The sequence below is a fragment of the Canis aureus genome, chromosome 4, assembly GCF_053574225.1.
Source record: "Canis aureus isolate CA01 chromosome 4, VMU_Caureus_v.1.0, whole genome shotgun sequence".
NCBI lineage: Eukaryota > Metazoa > Chordata > Mammalia > Carnivora > Canidae > Canis > Canis aureus.
In genome coordinates this window covers 54,421,990-54,440,592 of record NC_135614.1, presented here as the reverse complement: position 1 = coordinate 54,440,592, position 18,603 = coordinate 54,421,990, and the positions used below count along the sequence as shown (strand labels likewise).

Here is an 18,603-nt window from a genome sequence, read left to right as displayed (position 1 = left end):
CACTCAAGATTCTTTTTTTTTATCTTTGGTATTTAACAGTTTGATTATAATGTATCTCTGTGGATCTCTTTGAATTTATCTTTATTCATTGAACTTCTTGGTTTCATATCTTCCTTCAAATTTGGATCATTTTTGGCCACTATTTCTTTAAATATTCTTTCTGCCTTTTCCTTTCTCTCCTCTTATCCTGGAAATCCCATGGTGATTATATTCATATACCGGATGGTGGGACACCACCACCTAAGGTTCTATTCACTTTTCTTCACTGTTTTTTCCTTCTGCCTCTCAGAGTAGATGATTTCAATTGACCTATCTTCAGATTCACTAATTCCTCTGCCTGCTCAAATCTGCTGCTGAATCTCCATAGTGATTTTTTATTTCAGTTACTATAGTTTTAAGTAACAGGATTTCTATTTGGTTACCTTTTATAATCTCTATATCTTTATTGATGTTCTTCTCTATTTGGTGATACTCTGTTCTGGTTTAATTTAGTCTCTGTCAGTTTTCTTTAGCTCCCTTTAGCTCAAGACAGTTGTTTTAAAGTCTTTGTCTAGTAAATCCAATATCTGAGCTTCCTCAGGGGTAGTTTCTTTAGTTTTTTTCTTGGAAATACCATGCCTTGTTTCTTTGCATGCCTAGTAGTTTTTTTGTTGAAAACTGGACATTTTGAATATTATCATGTAGTATTTATAACAATCAGATTTCTGTCCTTCCCCAGGGTATGATGTTGTTGCTTCTTTTGAGTTGTACTTGTGTTTTTCATTGGTGACTTTTCTAAGCTATTTTTGTAAAGACTTCATTCTTTGCCTTTTGTGATTATTTAAGTCTCTGTTCCATTAACCTAGTGACTTGGCAGAGCTTTCCTTAAATATTTTGTTTTGTAGAGCCAAACAAAACAAGTCAGAGCAAAAAACACCTTCCCCTCAGTCTTTGCAGACTGGTCCAAATTGGGGCACTCCTTCAGCACTTAGCCAGGCCATTTACAATTTTTTCTCAGACCTCTTTTCCTACTTACACAGACTCTAAAATCAGTCAGAGGTGAAAGCTTACCATCTTATCAGGTGTTTGTTTAATATGTGTCTAGCCCTGGACATGTATGTGCCATTCTGGATATCCCAGTGTACATGGGAACTTTTCAAAGCCCTTATTTCCCCATGTACCTTCTTTCCCAGTCTCTTCTTGGCCTTTCAGTCGGCCTGATACTTGCCCCATCTGTTGTCCCTTACCCCAGAAAGCCGTGAGTAGTATATGTCTTTGAAAATTTTCCACAAACACCACTTGAAAGACCACTCAAACCTGAGAATGTTTTGAGGTGAGTGAAACAAAGGTAAGCCCTTGAACCAATTCTTCAGGAAGCAACCAAATAGGTAAAAATTTACAATCATAATGCTTTGAGAAAAAAAGGTGTGCATTGCCTCCTCTAACAGCAAAAAAGTCAGACCAGAACATGGGCCACCATCCCCTTGACCATCACTAAGCTACAAAATGGGGGATGGTTGTGGCAAACTGGAATAAGGACTTGAAAGAAGTGATCCTACTATGAATTGAAGTAACATAATATCTACCTGAAAAGTTCTTTGAGCTATTGGTATGCCTAAGTGGGAAATAATTTTACTGTACTAAATATGTAACAGTAGAAGATTGGTAATAGACATATAACACTCCAATTTCGATAGAAACTGTCTCTTTTTATACATTTAACATCAATTGAAAAAGAGAAGTTATACTCTATTAGAATGTTTGCAAGGAAGCTAAATTCTATCACTCCAAAATAAAAAGTTACAAATTTGTTTTCCCTAGGTGCTTCCTTATAAAAATCAATTATTTTACCGATAATTTACATGATAATTTTTTTTTGGTTAAAAAGACCACTGTGTAACTTTGAACAAGTCATTTAACCTCTCAGACCAAGCACTCTACTGTATCCTTTCTATTCAAAGTGTGGTCTACAAACCAACAGAACTGGCATCACTTGGGAGCCTGTTAGAAAAGTAGAATATCAGGCCTACTATACTCTGGTATAGGACACTACTCTACCCCAGACCTACTGATTCAGAATCTGCATTTTAACAGGATCACATGTGATTGATATACATATAAAAGCCTGAGAAGCACGACTCTATACAGTAAGATAAAGAGGGGTGACTAATCTTAAGGACTCTTAATACTGACTTTTCTGAAAAATTGATCTGATAACATTGGAGACTGTATTACTTATGGCAACAATCAGCTACAGCTGAGTCACAGCTACCCTATTAGATAGGGCATGAACTCTCATTGGCTGTCCTAGTCTTCACCTAGCCTTCTTCATGTATTTATGTTAACTGCTTGGCCTCTATTCAGCCTCTAATCTAAACCAGATTCCAATCAGAATTGAGGAAGTACCTTTTAAGTAAAAAAGGGGTGCCTTCGAGGTAAACATTCATTAGCTGTTTGTATCTTTAGGTGAAAAAAAAAATGTTCATTTACCTTGATGGGAAATAGTGCGGTCCAGGTAGGAAGTAAGGGTGATGAAAAGAGAATCGCGGCGGTGTCCCAAACAACGTGGCTGGATGGCCAAGGGGAGGAGCCTGGTATACGTGTGAGTGTGGAATAGGAGGAGCCTGGGGGATTGGTGCACTTCTGGGACAAGTGGAAACGCTGGGATACTCCTTAGGAGGTTGGATGGTTGAGGTTGCAAATCTGGCATGGGCAGTACTTGCACTAGTTGGAATCCTGTTGGTGTTCTCCAGAGAGACAGGCGTGGGTCTCTTCACAGAGCAACTGGCTCCAGAATGCAGCCGATGAGTGTCTGTTTGGGAAGGCCCAGCAAAGTGCTGGGGTGGGAGTGCTGGGCGGAGGGGCAGATTTGGAGCCTGGACGGCCACCTGGGCAGTACTGGAGACGCTGGGCTGGAAAAGTGAGATGGGGCTTGGGCGCTGGACTGCAGGTGTGGGCAGCTGGATGGCAGGTGGGGCATCACCTTTAGAAATAAAAATAGCATAGGTCTGGCATTAATTGATTTGATCCATGTTTTTCTTTTTTCAGAATTTAATAAACTGTACAACCAGAAGCCTTCACTAACCACCTTACTTAATAACTTTACTACATCAAACCACTCTATTTCCTTTATAGTATTTGAACAAATCAGTCACTTTGTTCACCTATTTTACATTTTTTCCTCTCTCTTTACCATCTAGTTCTAAGTGACAAGAGAGGAAAGACCTGTTCTGTTTTACTCCCTGCTGTATCCCTAGGGCTCAAAATTCTGTATGGCACAGAACAGGCCCTCAACAAATATTTTTGAATGGATAAACAAATGAATAAAATTGAGTGATTGAGGGCACCCCAGATGGCTCAGCGGTTTAGTGCTGCCTTCAGCCCAGGGCGTGGTCCTGGAGACCCGGGATCGAGTCCCGCATCGGGCTCCCTGCATGGAGCCTGCTTCTCCCCCTGCCTGTGTCTCTGCCTCTCTCTGTGTGTCTCTCTCATGAATAAATAAATAAAATTAAAAAAAATAAATTGAGTGAGTAAAAGATAAATACATACAAATGCTAATGTGTATATATGAATGTTTCTTTAAAAAATTGTATGAAACTACTGACAGTGAAGGAACACTCATCTGAGAGAAGGGACAGGGCAATGGGGCAAAAAGAAAAGCTACACTTTCATTATGTATCTATCGGTACTGTTTGAATTTTCTACTGTCTAAATATATTAACTTTACTTTAAATATTGATGTTTCAGGGTGGTATATGGGTCATTTTTCTACTATTTCATATACTTCTCTATTTTAAACTAAATTATAAATGACATTTAATTTTTTGATTGAAAAAATAATCAGTAAAATTATTTTTGCTTTATTGCAGTCACTGTCAGTGTGATTACAGAACAGGATTTGCCACAGGTTAACAATTTGTGACAGATATGAAAGGAGTATTATTGCAGCAAGGCATAACCAATATGGCAGAATTTTTAAAAGTAGGTGAAACAATCACGTTCTTGAACAAGAGATGACTACTAATTGAGTTACTGAGTTATCCAAATAACACAGTTAGCCTAAAGTTAACTAAACTTTTCCAAAGAAATAGAGAGAGAAGCCATAGCAATACAGTCATGATCTGGTTTATTCCAATGCAGCTAGATCTCTGTTAATATAGAAGATGCAGTTCAATAACAGATTCTATGATTAGAAATGTCTCTTGAGAGGCTGAGGAATGTGCATTTTCTCTTAGCCTCGCCCAGCAAAGGCCTTTCCTTCCTTCTTTCTCTCCAGATAAGGAATGTAATATTCCTCTTAAACCTGCAGGTAGGGAATTAAGGGATATATCTCTCTGTTTCAGAGATGGTCCCTGATCCAGTGAAGTACAGACAATACAGGGATAGGGTTTAAATGAAGCTACCCTGATTCTTAGTTTATAGAGTTATGTGCCCTCCCATCTGTGAAGTACAGCCTTAGGACTTTCCTGATCAATGAAACATAAAGTAATTTCCCTCTTCCATGTTCCCTTAGAACACATAAATCTATAACTTATCACGAAATCGTATAAATCTTTGTTATTTGCTTGTCTGCCATCCCTACCACAATCACAAAACTGAAAACTTAAGAGCAGGAACACTTTCATTCATGTCTGCGTCCCAGTATTTGGCGTAGAATTTGGCTAATAATAGTTAAGAAAGCTATGACTAGATGGGAAAAAAAACCATAACAAATAATCTATAACTGATATAGCACTTCTACCACTGATCTGGTGTGAGGAGAACTCCCTTCTCTAAACAACTAGGAAGCCAGGCTGACTTATAATTGAATTATCACTGCACTCAAGACATCTCCTCCTAAAATCTACCTCTCACACAGGTTTCTTAGTCCTCAATAAAGAAGTATGATCTTCCTAGGCAAAGGAAAGAAGCTACACAGACCAAATGATATTATTTCAGTTACTGAAGAAGGAAGAGATTCATCTTGTAGCTGACATGAAATGTTCTTTTTAACCAAAGATATTTCTATAAAAAAGCAGTACGAGGGATGAGATGATAAATCATGCATTCCTTTAATTCAATATTCACCAAGTAACTAACATATGTCAGGCACTGTTTTGGTCTGAGATTAAAAATAAAATATATACATAGAGAGTTATATAGAAGTATAATGAAGATATCCTAAATGTTGAATTCTGGTTGCTAAGCAGGCAGTTAAAGTCTGCAACATCTAGTCATCTTCATAAATTGTCAGTGAATAGAGAAGTCTTGTGGGAAGGGCAGAACTCTAATGTATCAAACTTCAGATAAGATACGGAAGACTAGCCAGTCAGCTGTTTTCTCTTCTTCTAGCACATAGCTAAATTATCTTTCCCAGCCTCCCCTGCAGTTGCCATGTGGCCAAGAGCTACCCAATGGAAGGTAGAAGAGATTGTACAACTTCTGAGACTGGCCCATGAAAAACTTTCATGCATTATCTTCCATGCTCTTTCCCCTCCTGCACACTAATCCAGTGGCCTTGGATGCTACATATTAATGATGGCAGTGCCACAGAGTAGAAGTCTGTGTCCATGAGTCGTTCCTTCAAAGACAGCCATATACTTACTAGAAATACCTATTTAGAGTTTAAATGGATAAAAATAAACCACAATTCTGTTTAAATGATTATGTTTAGGTGTTTGTTAAAGCATTATCTAATCATTACATAAGATAAAGAGCAGAATTCTAGATCTATAGTATAGTACAACAGTAACAAAAAAAGTCACTAATTTTCAATAATCTCCTGCTACCTCTCCCAAGGGGTTTTTCCACTGCCTGTGCTGACTGGACAGAGGGTGCACCTAGGCTTTTGTTGTGTGACTGGGATAAACAGTGAAGGAGTGAAGAATGGTAGAAACTGAGAACAGACCAAATTTCTCTACAAGAAAAAGCTACATGGAGGTAGTAAGTAGCGAAGGACTAGCATGTGGCTGAACAAAGAGAAAAGGAGGCAGAGAGAGAAGGAGAGGAGAGAGAAATAGAGTAACAGGCAAGACATTAGAGACAGAGATGGGGAATGGAGAATTGGGACAATCAGGCAACTGATTAAAAAAAAAAAGAGGTGGGATATTGGAGAGAGACAATTGTAATGAAGAGCCTCAAGATGACTTACTATATGTTGAACCATGTGCTTCTTCCTTTCCTGCTTCCTCAAGGAAACCTACAATAAAGAGCTATATCACTTATCAAGGAATTTTTGAGCCAGATTCATTTCTCATGGACATGATACCTTGCTGGAATGGATCTTAAGGCCAAGAGAAAATCAGCTTTTTTTTGGATTATAACAGTATCAGAATAATGGAGGTTTTTTGGTTTGTTTGAATTAAACAAGAAAAGGTAGGTAATGTGAAAAGGCATGATATGTCTACTACCAAACATTTGAAATAGTAGTAAACTTTTTAAACTAAAAATTTAGAGAAAATGTGAATTCTGGAGAGTGAAGGATGTCAACTGAGTGACAGTATAATAAAGCAAACCAATTTCAGGCTTCAGAAATAAAATGTAAAGAACAAAATAATTTTCCAGAAAACTCCTATTCATATAAAAGTGACATTTAAAAGTTAGGCTAAAGGCAGCCCGGGTGGCTCAGTGGTTTGGCGCCGCCTTTGGCCCAGGCCCTGATCCTGGAGACCCTGGATGAGTTCCGCGTCGGGCTCCCTGCATGGAGCCTGCTTCTCTGTCTGCCTGTGTCTGTGCCTCTTTCTCTCTCTGTGTCTCTCATGAATAAATACAAAATCTTAAAAAATAAAATAAAATAAATAAAAGTTAGGCTAAAATAAGTATGGCTTCCACCAGAGTTCTAGAAAACTTTAGAACTTTAGAAACTGAAGTTTAAAGTCAGTTTAAACTTTAAAATAAACAAATTTTATATTCAATATAAAATGAAAATGTGGCATAACCAGCATCAAAGACATTTGATAAAAGGAATACACCTAAAAAAATTCTAGACTACAATGCTGTAATCATTTGGAAACGAGAAAGAGGAGAGGAGTTTGGGAATGTGAAAGACAGAGTGAACATAATGCATTGGTCATAGAAATAATAACAGATAAGGTACTACAGATTCTATCAAAGAAATAGTAAAATTAGTTGTATTGGTATCTATCCTTTCTACAACTACTTTATAAGCTCTTTGACAAGAGACTAAAGATACCTTTGTATTCTGTCTCAAGCACAGAGTTTGACCTATATTTGGTGCTAAATAAACATTAGGTAGTGGGGAGTAGGTAGACAGGCATGCAAATATGACAGTGGAATATACTGTAGACAGAAAACATCTGAGATGGAAATATTCACCAAAACAAGGGAAAAAACCAAACTGCATTGCTAGATTTCAAATAGATTGACTCAATGAGATAAAAATGTGCTAGGATGATACAATACATAACAAATAACTGCTTATTAGAACAAATAAGTTTCTTAGAATACACAGTAAAATGAAATAAGTTTGAGGACCAAATAATGGATAAAGACTACTAGAAAGTGCATGAATTCTGTACATGAAATATTAGGCAGCAGTGATCACAGTATACTTAAATTTAAGATCTTAACCAGAAAAGACAAAAAAGTCCATCCTGGGGTTATTAGATTTTTGGAAATATAGATGTTGGCTAGGGGAAAAAATGCTAATAGGGATAAATAAAATTAAGAGTTCTTTTTTTTTTTTTAAATTAAGAGTTCATTAAAAAAATGAAAGTTATTTTATATTATGATGCTAAAAGCCTAGAAAGAAAATAGAGCGCCTCAAAAATCAGAAAGTTGTTATTAGTTAACTGACCAAATCAAAGAGAATCCATCAAAAAGGAAAGACATCTTTTATTTTTTATTTTTTTGAAAGACATCTTTTAAAGATGAAAGTATTGTCCAAATGTGTAAAACTAGAAGCTCAACTGTGTAGGTGCAAATAAAAATTAGGCAGTCGAAAGGAAAATTGAAGGAGTCACATCTGAGGGACCTCAAAGCCAATGCTACATGACTCTTACAGAAGGAAGAAACCCAGTGGAATCAGTGGACTAGTCACTACAATATAAAAGGCAATGGAAAGAAGAGCAGAAAGATTCAATAAACTCCTTCCAACTAAAGAAGACTAAGATTTCTGAACCCCAACTCATTTTCATTGCAGATAGGTTAAGAATATATACATTACTATGGTATAATTGCAAGTTCACAGAGTGTTCTAGTCCAAATTGACAAAATTAATATAACTAGATCTTAGGTGACATTCACTAAGAAACTCAGTCAGAACTGAGAAAATATTAGAAGTAGATACAAATGATCTCATATAGCATTTAACCATAGGCAGAAGCAGAAAGAAAAGAGGTCTTAGAAAAAGGAATAAAGAGAAGAAATATAAGTTATGAAAGCAGAAATCATAAATAACATAGGAGACAAAACAAAGTTAACACTTAATTTGAAATACAAGATTAAAGCAAATACTACCAAATATTGAAGTGTGGAAGTTCCTGACTATGCTGGGGGAGAATGGGACAATAGAATGAGCTTTCTGCATCTATCTCTTGATACTAGATATCTTGACTGTGGCTTTGTTGCTGTCAATTGCTATAATGATACATAGAAAAAAATTGAAAATGTGTAATATTCTAAGAAGTCGATTTTTAAGATATCTAAATCTCTCAGCACACAGGGGGGCTTTATTACCAGAAGGGTAATAAACTGGAAAGCAGTGGAAACTGGAAAGAGCAGTAGTTTTAGGACAAGTAATAGTAAGTATTGAATGTACAAAGCTCTAAGAGATGGTTAAAATAGGTTCTAGAAGAACAAACCCATGATGGACAGCCCTACAAGTTACTAAGATACTAGTTTCTCAACTTTAGATTCTTAAAAGGAACAGACAGGAATGCTATAAAGAACTGGTAATAGAGCAGAAATTTAGGGAAAGGCAATATTAAAGAAACAAATATTTGGTAGAAAATAGATTACTTCCACTGCTTTTCTAGAGCAGTGAGAGAATGAATGATCTTAACAGATCAGTCATGATTGCTAAATTCCAGAACAGGATGCTCTATATCCCATTAGCAAGGTATTCTTTTATGCTGATAGTAAAAAGATACTCCTATTTCCTATTGAATTACCTCAGTCATTTCCTGCATTATCTTATCTGCCTAATCTATGGGCTTATCCTGATTTGGTTAAAAGGTCTGAGATTTTACACATGAAACTTTTGCTACTCTGGCAAACCAAATGCTTTCATGTCTTCTGTACCTTTTCCTTCTCTGAGTTCATGTTTTTATTTTCTTCTTGATTTTTTCCCCTTAATATTGTTGTTTTAATAATTCTTAAGCTAACAGAAACAAAATTTCAACTTAAGGTAAAATTTTCACACAGCTATTTAAAAATTCATAATCTACAACTAAAACAAACTCACCAACTGGATGAGTGATGGTGTTTTGTAGGCTGGGAATTACCACAGAGTAGGTAGGTGAGCGATAAGGATATATTGTTGTAGGATTTGTAGAGATGATATTCTGTGTGGTACCAGAAAATACATTGGAAACACTTAGAGGGAAGCGTTTTCGCTTCCCTGGACGAGGTTGATAAACCCAACCTGTAGAAGAAGATAAGTGATTTTTAATTTGAACATAAAGATCCTATTTAGCATTTAAATAGTTCTTTAAAAAAATAAAAAAATAAATAGTTCTTTTCACAATAAAAAAAATCCAAAATACTTCTAAATTAAAAAAAACATGTTATTGCCTAAAGATCTTTTCCAGCTTTATTATGCAATTTCTGTGCATTTTAATATCCATATAGCTCCTAACTAGTGGTTAATATTGTAACCCATAAGTCAGAGGAAGAGTGAGGTTAAGTGTCTTATATCCAAAGACATATATTGAATCCACAGTAACATCAACATTAAAGACATTGAGTTTGAGTTTGAATCTCAAAGTTTTTCCTTTACCTATAAAATAATGCCCCTGTAATATATTACTCATCTCCTCCTGTTCCCTCACTTTCAGTGAGATTCAATTGTCTATACCTTACATGGAATGGTCACTAATGACCAGTTACTAATTTTATGCCTACCTTAGGAAGAGCCATTCTCCTAAACTTGGCAGTCTCAAGTTCACAAATCACCCAATTTCCTTTCCAAGTCAGGATGGTGAAGTTTAACAGTTTGCAGCCACTGAATAACCAGGAGAATCACTGGTTCTCCATAACACCCCAAACCTTTCTGCTCATATTTTTTTTTGAAAAAAAAATTATTTTCCCATCATGCATGATCGTGTTGGCCATACACTTGCCTTTACATATGCTTAATCTAAACATCCTTGTGGCTGAGGAGTAAATCAGAAATTGTTTCAAACTACATTATCATGAGGATAAATTTATAAATTAAAAGACAAAACTGTGTCCTGATAACCATATAACATTAAAATGGAGCACGGTGTCAATCCCTCCATTTTCATTAAGTGTATGATGCATATTTGTTTCTGTTGCTATAATTTTAACTCTTCATTTTCTAGTATATTTGCAAAATTGTAGCCTGAACTCTGGAGTTTTACCTTCATTAAATTCATATCAGTATATTTAATCAAAGCTACAGTAAAATTATGTCCCCTGGTTTGTTATCAATTGGCAATATGAGACCAGATATTCCTCTACTTGGTTCTATTTAAGGAAACGTATGCCCCGTATCAATTCAATCATTACTATAATATTAGCCATTATTCTCTTTATTGTACATATCAGACTAGAAAAAAAAATGATGCATTTTTATCTTTCAGTCTCAACCTAAACTAATCTTTACCTAAATAAATTTAGAAAAAATTAGAAAGAGGTTTTGTTTAATTCATTTGATTACCAGGAAACTCCTCTCTGTGCTTTTCTTTAATCTTTTGTGCTTCATCATAATAGGGTTTCTTTTGTTCTTCACTAAGTTTGTTCCACTCTAACCCGAGCTGGACACTGATTTCTGCATTGTTGGCTGCTGGGTTAGCTTTGGCTAGTGCTGGCCGGTGAATCCTTGCCCAAACCATAAATGCATTCATGGGTCGCTTCACATGACCATTTCTGTCCTTACTGAAGGGAGTATCTGGTATTCCTACATGACAAAAATTAAGAGACTGAATTAATGTGCCACAAACGCACATACACACACACACACACAATGTTAAAGTGAAGTGCGCCTTCAACTATATTTTTTAACTGGAGAAAATATAGTCAAAGAACTGCCAGTATTCCAGAATGCCTCATAACTCCTGAACTCAGCATTCTAAACTATGGCTTAGAATGACTCTTCTTTTCCTCAAAAAGAATAATATTGTTGAAGATATTGTAGGAGTAATAATGTTAAGAAACAGTAAACTGCTGGCTTGTTACTTCTTTGCGCTTTAGTAATACCTCTACCAATAATTAACATTTAGTTTCTTTCCCATTAAAAATACTCTATTACTGAGGGACAGTATCTATGACTTATTCATGACTATAATCCTAGCACTAGCTACGTTTTCCCTAAATGTTTACAGGAACTCATTTACATGTTCCTGTAGTGCCTGTTCAAGCAAAGAAATTAATAATATAATACTATAGTCTATTTCATTAGGAAGGTGAAGCTTTTGCCAGGGTGGGTCATTGATACTAATCCTATGTCCTGGGAGGAAAAAACAAAAGAAAAATAATAAAAGTGGCTTTTTGAGAGTCACATAATCAGGTGAAATTACAATTTTAAAAAGGTGGCTAAATTCATATCTCTTATGTAATTCATCAAAAACAACTCTCTATAAACTTATTTTGTTTCTCTTTAGTTAACTTGATATATACAAGCTTTTTAAATGCACAAAAGTCTAAATTACTATAAGGAAAGCTTTCCCTTTCTCTCCTTTAGAAAATGAAGTCTATAAAACCAAGAGGGTGAGATCAGTAAGGAAAATAATAAGAAAAAAAATAAATGTTAATTAAAATATGAACTGATGATTAATGATTTTTCATGACATTCATGAGCATAAAATTGTCCGAATTAAATCTTAAAGAATTTTCTAACTACATATTCGTAAATAATGGGTAGAGATAAAAATACCTATTTGTAGTCATTACTGCTAACTAGTCATTTCTTAGAAAACATTTCCTAGCTTATTCTAAGTATTTTAAGTTTCTATATTTCCATAAATCCTTAGCTTTTAGAATACTAAAGCGTTACATTTATCATGTACTGTTTTCTTTGAAAAATGTTTACCATTGATTTTTAAAGAAGACGAATCGCCTCCTGAATCACAAATTCAGTATAAACTTTTGATTATGAATTTTTTCACTAAGCACCATTTGAGGTTTTCTTGATGCCTATAAAAAACATTGATCTACTATAATAGTGTCTTCTAGTACACTATATCTAATAGTACCATAATACACTATTACAAAGTGCAGCATAGAAACTGACGGCTGAGATAGCTGTGTGACCTAGTGAGGAAACTTCGACTTTGTGTATAAACATTGGTCACCTCTAAATCTCATCATTCACTGGGCCTTAGAACAGATTTTCTTAAAAATGCCTGGGAATCTTGGAACATGTTAGTGTACTTTACTGGTATATGTACAAGTCAATTGGAAGTGATACCTGTGCAGACTTTGCCCTGTAACGAATCAGTTCCGTGATTTTATTTTTATAGTTTAGGCTTCTGAACTGCTGACAAATCAGCTAGGGGGCCACACCGACGAAGTGTGAAAACCAGATTCCCCTGCCGTCTAATACCTGCATCTGAGGGAAGCACGGTGAGCGGGACATCTTTGGTCTCAATTTTTACAGAAGGCTCCAGTAAAGATTGCATTTTAATAGGCACTGGCGTCAAGGGGACCTTGGTCAACCGTATCAGCTCTGAAGGTGGAGGTCCCTGAAACTGGATCCGGGCCCCAGGGGGGACCGCGTGGAGAGTCAGAGGGATCCTGAGATCCTGCTGGTGGGGCCCAAAGGCGCTGGACGGCTGGGCCAGGATGACCTCCTTGCTGCCATGGACCAGGCCATTGGACGCGGGCTCCCCGCCCAGTCTGCAGTCCTCGCGGGGCCCCTCGGGCTCCTCCGTTTTGATGACCCCTTCTCTGACGGCCGCCAGGTTTTTGCCTTCCCCGCCTTTCGGCGCGTCCCTCGTGACCGCCTCCGCCTCCAGCCTGCCCTTCTTCTGGTCCCCCCGGCGGCCGTCGAGAGCTGGCCCCGGGCCTTCCAGCTTGGCCGCCCTGGAGGCCCGAGGGCCCCCGTCCGCAGGCCTCCGCGTCCCCGCCGACGGCGACGGCTCCGAGCCGGGCCCCTGCTCCTGCTTCTCCGCCTTGACGAGCAGGGCCCGGGGCTGCGCCGCGTGCAAGTCGGGTCTGCAGGGGGCGCCGTCGGACGCGGGCGGGGGCGGCGGCGGCGGCGGCGGCAGCAGCAGCAGCTCGGGCCTCAGCTGCAGCAGCCGCGCCTGCGCGGGCGAGGGGACGCCGCCTTCGTCCCGGGCCTGAGCCAGCGGCGGCCCCGGCGGGAGCAGCAGCACCTGCTCGGGCTTCACCTGCAGCAGCCGCCGTGCCGCGGGCTGTACCCCCGACGCCTGGGCCTCCCCGCACGACGAGGCCACGGTCGCAATGGCGGCCGCGCACGGGGTAGGCGGCGACGGCGGCAGCTCCGCGGCCGCAGCCCGGAAGGAGGCGCCCTCGACCGGCGGCTGGGGAGGAGCAGGGCGGAGCGGGCGCGGCGGGGTCGTCCGCGGCAGTTGGCGCGGCTGGGGCGGCGGCTCCGGCCTGGCCCTCTCCATGGGGGGAGGGGGACGCCCCGGCCCGGCCCCGGCCCGGATTGTGAGCTCAGCCGTTTGTTGGCGACCTTCCCCCTCCCCCTTTCGGTTAAGACCCTTCCAAGGGCCTTGCTACCCAGAACCCTACGCGCTGCCAGAAGCGGCCCTGGGGCCCGGCCTCGTCCAATCACAGGGGCCGCTGTTCCCTCGGCTGTCCAATCACAGGCGCATTCTCCGGCCCCTCCCGCCCTCCGCTCCGGCCGCGTGCTGAGCCCTCGAATCACCCGCGGCGGCCTGCGCTGTGCCACGTGCTGCCCATTTTCCCCGTCTGACTTGGCGTCTCTTCCGGAGTTCTCAGCCGGCCGTTGTCCTTAGTTACCCCTCCCCCGCCCGGGGAGCCCGACAATGGTGTTGCCAGGAAACGGCCCGGTTCCACTCCGCTGACCTCCAGGGGATAAAGTCGGGTGAGCCCCTTACGCAGGGTGGGGCACCAGGCCGTGTACGTGCGACTTGCCCGGCCTGAATACAGCAAAGGGCCCCGGGCATCACGTTGGGGTTTGGGATCTGTGCCTGGGGGGCGGGGGGGGGGGCAGATTTTGCAGCTCCCCTTTAGTACAGTGACTGTACTAGTTGAACTTACAATTAATCACTTACTTGCAAAAAGAACATCCCACACTCATTTGCTTCTTTGGGCTCCGCCGCCATTACTCTGTTCTAAGCCTCCATCACCTTCCACCTGGATACAGCCATCGCTGTGTGGATAGTCTCCGTTTTTCACCCTTGTTCCTCTATGTTCCAGCTGCCAGAGATCTTTTTAAAAGTGAAAATCTGGTTCTGTCTCACCGCATTCTCCTAAATAGTCCCATGGCTCCCCGCTGACCGCATGATAAAGGTCTAATATACCTGCAAAGCATATTAAAGCCCCAAATGTCTCAGGCGCTGTGGACTCCAGCCACACTGGCCTTTCATCATTCTACCTGAAGGGGCTTTGAATGTTGTTTCTCCCTTGTGTCTCCTTGCCTCTTCCTGCTTATTTTTCAACTTGCAGTTCAGCCGTCACTTCCTCGGAGAAATCTTGTCTGATTCTGAAAATCACGTCAGATCTCCTTTATGCACTTGGATGTCCATCACTTCTTTTAAAACTCTTCCACAATTCGTAAGTATGTCTTATTTTTATTTATTCGTGAGAGACACAAAGAAGGAGGCAGAGACATAGGCAGAGGGAGAAGCAGGCTCCGTCCTGGGAGCCCAACGCGGAAGCCCAACGTGGGACTGGATCCCAGGACCCCAGGATCACGATCTGAGCTGAAGGCAGATGCTCAATCACTGAGCCACCCAGGTGCCCCCCAATTATGTATTTCTTTATGTCATTACTCTCCTGACTTCATTCCTTGACTATAAACTCCTTGAGGACAGGCAGTGTTTTCCTCGTTATTGAATCCTCAATGCTGACCCATAGAGCCTGGCTTATAGTAGGCATTTAATAAATACGTGTTAGATAAATAAGAACTGCTGTAGTCTAATAATAACATAGTAATTACTACCTATTTTAAGGGCTTATTCTTATGCTAGGTGCTGCTTCAGGTCCTTTCCATGACTATGTTTCTCCTTTTCTAGGACTCTGCGTATTTCCATCAAGAAAAAGAAAAATCTGGATTAACAGTTGCTACATTTCTAAATGATGACCTGACTAAAACCTATAGGTTCATCTTGAAGCAGATGATTTTTGCAACCAAGACAAAGTTAGCTTTCAAAGAAGATCTGCCCAGTTCTCTAATCCCTTGTTGTCAGATGTGGCAAACAGGAATTCTTATACCTGGCAGGTGGACAAGGGCAGTGATTCTCAAACTTCATTATCTCAGAACCCTTTACATCCACCAAAATGACTGAAGATTCCAAAAAGCTTTTATTTATCCAATTTTGTTCTTTTATCTATCGGTATGATTTTATCTATAAATATTTGCCATAAAAACTGAGGACTTTAAAAATAGTTATCAATTCATTTAAAATATCAATAATAAACCCATTACATATTACTATGACACACTTTTATGCTAAAACTATATTTTCCCTAAAACCAGACAAGTGGTTTTGTAAATCTGTCTGGCTTAGTTAAAAAAAAAAAAAAAAAAAAAAAACAGTTGGATTCTCATGTCTGCTTCATGCAATCTGTTGTGATTCATATGTCATATGCAAAGTCTTACTGTGCATTCATAAAAGAATAAAGTGAAAAAGGCAAATATTGTCTTAGAATTATTATGGAAAAAGTAATAACCTAGCAGGCTTTCAGAAAGAATTGGTCTCTGAACCACACTTTGAAAATTGCTGAGCTAGGGTTGAACTATAGAGCCAAGTATGTGCACAGGAATGATAGAAGAGGCAGAGAAATGAATCAAGTCAGTATTGATTTTGTGCAGGAACACTTCATATTCCAATCTGAATTAGTAATTTTAAAAAGTGATAGGACACTCCTGTGTAACAGCAATACAAATAGTATATGGCGAGTGTATTTTAAGCAAAGAGCAATCTTTTTGTTTTTATTTATTTTTTCTTTTTTCTTTTTGTTTTTAAACAGAAAGTAACTTCATTGAGTTTTGATTTCTATATCATAAGTTTACAGTTAAATGTACAATTTGACGAGTGTTAATAAATTTATAAAGTTGTGTAACCATCACTACAGTCTCATTTGAGAACATTTCCATCAACTCAAAAAAGTTCAGAAATGAAACCCAAAACACTCATGTTTCTGTTTGCAGTAAAACTCTGCCCCCACCTCCAACCCCAGGTGCTTTTGTCTCTAATTTTCCCTTTTCTAGAAATTTCATTTAAACAGAATCATATGTAAACTTAACTGTTAGCTTCTTTAACATAGCATACTATTTTTGAAGCTCATCCAAGTTGAATGTATTAGTAATTCATTCCTTTTTTATTACAGAGTTGTATTCCGTTGTATGGAAGTACCAAATTGTATATAGTTATTCTGTTGTAAGATGTCTTTCACTCATCTTGTTTATCTACTTTCTTGCTGATGGGTTTTTGGATTATTTCTAGATTTTAGCTGCTATGAATATCATGTCCACTCATATACAAATATTTGTGGTACCTAGGAACAGAATTACTAGGTTATATGGTAAGTATATGTATAACATTTTTAAAAACTGTCAGACTACTTTGCAAAATAGGTACTATTTTACATTTCCACTCACAATATATAAGGATCCCAGCTTCTCTGCTTCTTCTCCAACATTTGGTATCATAAGTCATTTAAATCTTAGCCATTCAAGTGGGTATGTAGTATACATAGCAGTAAATAATTGTGATTTAAAATGACAATTTCACAGGTTGCCTGGGGGGCTCAGCTGATGAAGCATCTGCCTTTGGTTCAGGATCCTCAGATCCTGGGATTGAACCCCTCATGGGGCTTCCTGCTCAGTCTGCTTCTTCTTCTGCCCTCCCCCCACTTGTGATTGCTTTCTGCTCTCTTGTGTTCTCTTTCTCAAATAAATAAATATAATCTTTAATAAAATTACATTTTCACAATGAATAATGACAGTGTTTTTTCATATGCTTAGTTGCTATTCATATATTTTCATTGCCTACTGTCTATTAAAGTCTTTTCGCCCATTTTCTTAGATTTGGTTGTTGGTTTTCTTAATTTTGATTTTTTAGGGATTCTTTTTCAGGGTTTCTTAATATGTTCTGGATGCAGGTTCTTTATTAGATGTATGTTTGCAAATATTTTCTTCCAGTCTGTGACTTCTTTTCATTCTTCTTATTTTTCATTCTTAATGGTGTCTTTTGAAGAGCAAGTTTTAAACTTTGATGGAGTCTAATTTAGCAATATGCCTGTCATCATATCGAAGAAATTTTTGCCTAACCTAAAGTTAAAAAGGTTTTTCTCTATAAATGTGACACTGCACTGTCTTGATTACTACAGATTTATGGTAAATTTTGAAATTAGGTCAAATAAGTCCTCAAACTTAGTTCTTTTTAAAAACCATATTAGCTGTTTTTGGTCTTTAGGATTTCTATGTAAATTTCAGCATTAGCTTATCAATTTACACAGCAAAGTCCATTGGTATTTACATAAGAATTCCATTGAATCTTTGGGTCAGTTTTGAGAAAATAGATATCTTAATAACATTGAGTCTTCCAATTTGCAGACTTTAGGCATATCTGCATTGATTTTGGTCTTTAATTTTTCTTGACAATGTCTTATAATTTTTGGTATGTATAGTCTGCACTTCTTTTGTTAAATTTAGTCCCGAATATTTGTATACTGTTGTGAATATAAATTTTTCTTAACTTAATTTCTAATTGGTTGTTTATTGATATTATATTCACATTTTCTTGCCTGTTGCACTGGCTAGAAGCTCCAGTCCAATGTTGAATAGAAGTGGAAAGAGTGGACATCCTTGCTTTGTACCTAATATTGGGGGAAAGCATTGTCTTTCATCTTTAAGTATGGTGTTAGTTGTAGGTTTTGTATATAGCTGCCCTTTATGAAATTAAAAAAGTTTCGTTCTAGGCCTAATTTGTTGAAAGCTTTATTATGTTTGTTGGATTTTGTCAGATGTATTTTCCACATCTGTTGAAATTATCATATGACTTTCTTCTTTATTCCAGGCGTCAGCAATATTTTTTAAAAGGACCGTATAGTAGATATTTTTAGTGTTGTGAGCTACACGATCTCTGTTTCAATCAATCAATTTTGCTCTTATAGCATGAAAGCAATTATAGATAACATGTGAATGAATGGGCATAATTGTATTCCAATAATACTGTATTTACTGAGACAAAAGACATACCAAATTTGGTCTGTGGGCTGTAGATTGCTGACTTTGGCTTTATCCTATTAATATATGCATTACATTAAGTGATATTTAGATGTTAA

General features: G+C 38.5%; 2 protein-coding genes across 8 annotated transcripts in view; one reads left to right on the top strand and one right to left on the bottom strand.

Annotated features, from left to right (window-relative positions):
* SOX30 (SRY-box transcription factor 30) overlaps positions 1–14,052 on the bottom strand; it is a 29,264-nt gene extending 15,212 nt beyond the window's left edge. The window contains exons 1-5 of one of the 4 annotated variants that reach the window (XM_077895708.1): positions 12,704–14,049; positions 10,820–11,059; positions 9,383–9,562; positions 6,110–6,157; positions 2,470–2,962 (exon numbers count right to left, since the gene is read on the bottom strand). In XM_077895708.1, coding sequence (XP_077751834.1) covers positions 2,470–2,962; positions 6,110–6,157; positions 9,383–9,562; positions 10,820–11,059; positions 12,704–13,733 — 1,991 coding nt within the window. In that variant the 5' untranslated portion in view covers positions 13,734–14,049. Of the gene's footprint in view, positions 1–2,469; positions 2,963–6,109; positions 6,158–9,382; positions 9,563–10,819; positions 11,060–12,703 lie in introns of all 4 variants that reach the window. The other 3 variants (XM_077895706.1, XM_077895707.1, XM_077895709.1) reach the window with 3 other exon arrangements.
* LOC144312737 (uncharacterized) lies at positions 13,438–17,209 on the top strand. Of its 4 annotated transcripts, XR_013378323.1 has the most exons (5): positions 13,438–13,581; positions 14,758–14,865; positions 15,327–15,647; positions 16,761–16,839; positions 17,051–17,209. XR_013378323.1 is itself a non-coding variant. In XM_077895719.1 (4 exons), exons 1-3 carry the CDS (start codon positions 13,564–13,566, stop codon positions 15,597–15,599), a joined length of 399 nt encoding a protein of 132 aa, XP_077751845.1. In that variant the 5' UTR covers positions 13,438–13,563; the 3' UTR covers positions 15,600–15,647; positions 17,051–17,207. The 4 variants fall into 4 exon arrangements, 3 of the variants coding, with proteins under 3 accessions (XP_077751845.1, XP_077751844.1, XP_077751843.1); XM_077895719.1 differs by lacking the exon at positions 16,761–16,839 and having other exon boundaries at positions 17,051–17,207; XM_077895718.1 differs by lacking the exon at positions 17,051–17,209 and having other exon boundaries at positions 16,761–17,036.
* Positions 17,210–18,603: the final 1,394 nt, after the last annotated feature.

Coding starts and splice junctions, on each gene's coding strand:
- LOC144312737 (XM_077895719.1), top strand. Junction 14,866..15,326: donor TTAAAACTCTTCCACAATTC/GTAAGTATGTCT, acceptor CTCCTTTTCTAG/GACTCTGCGTATTTCCATCA.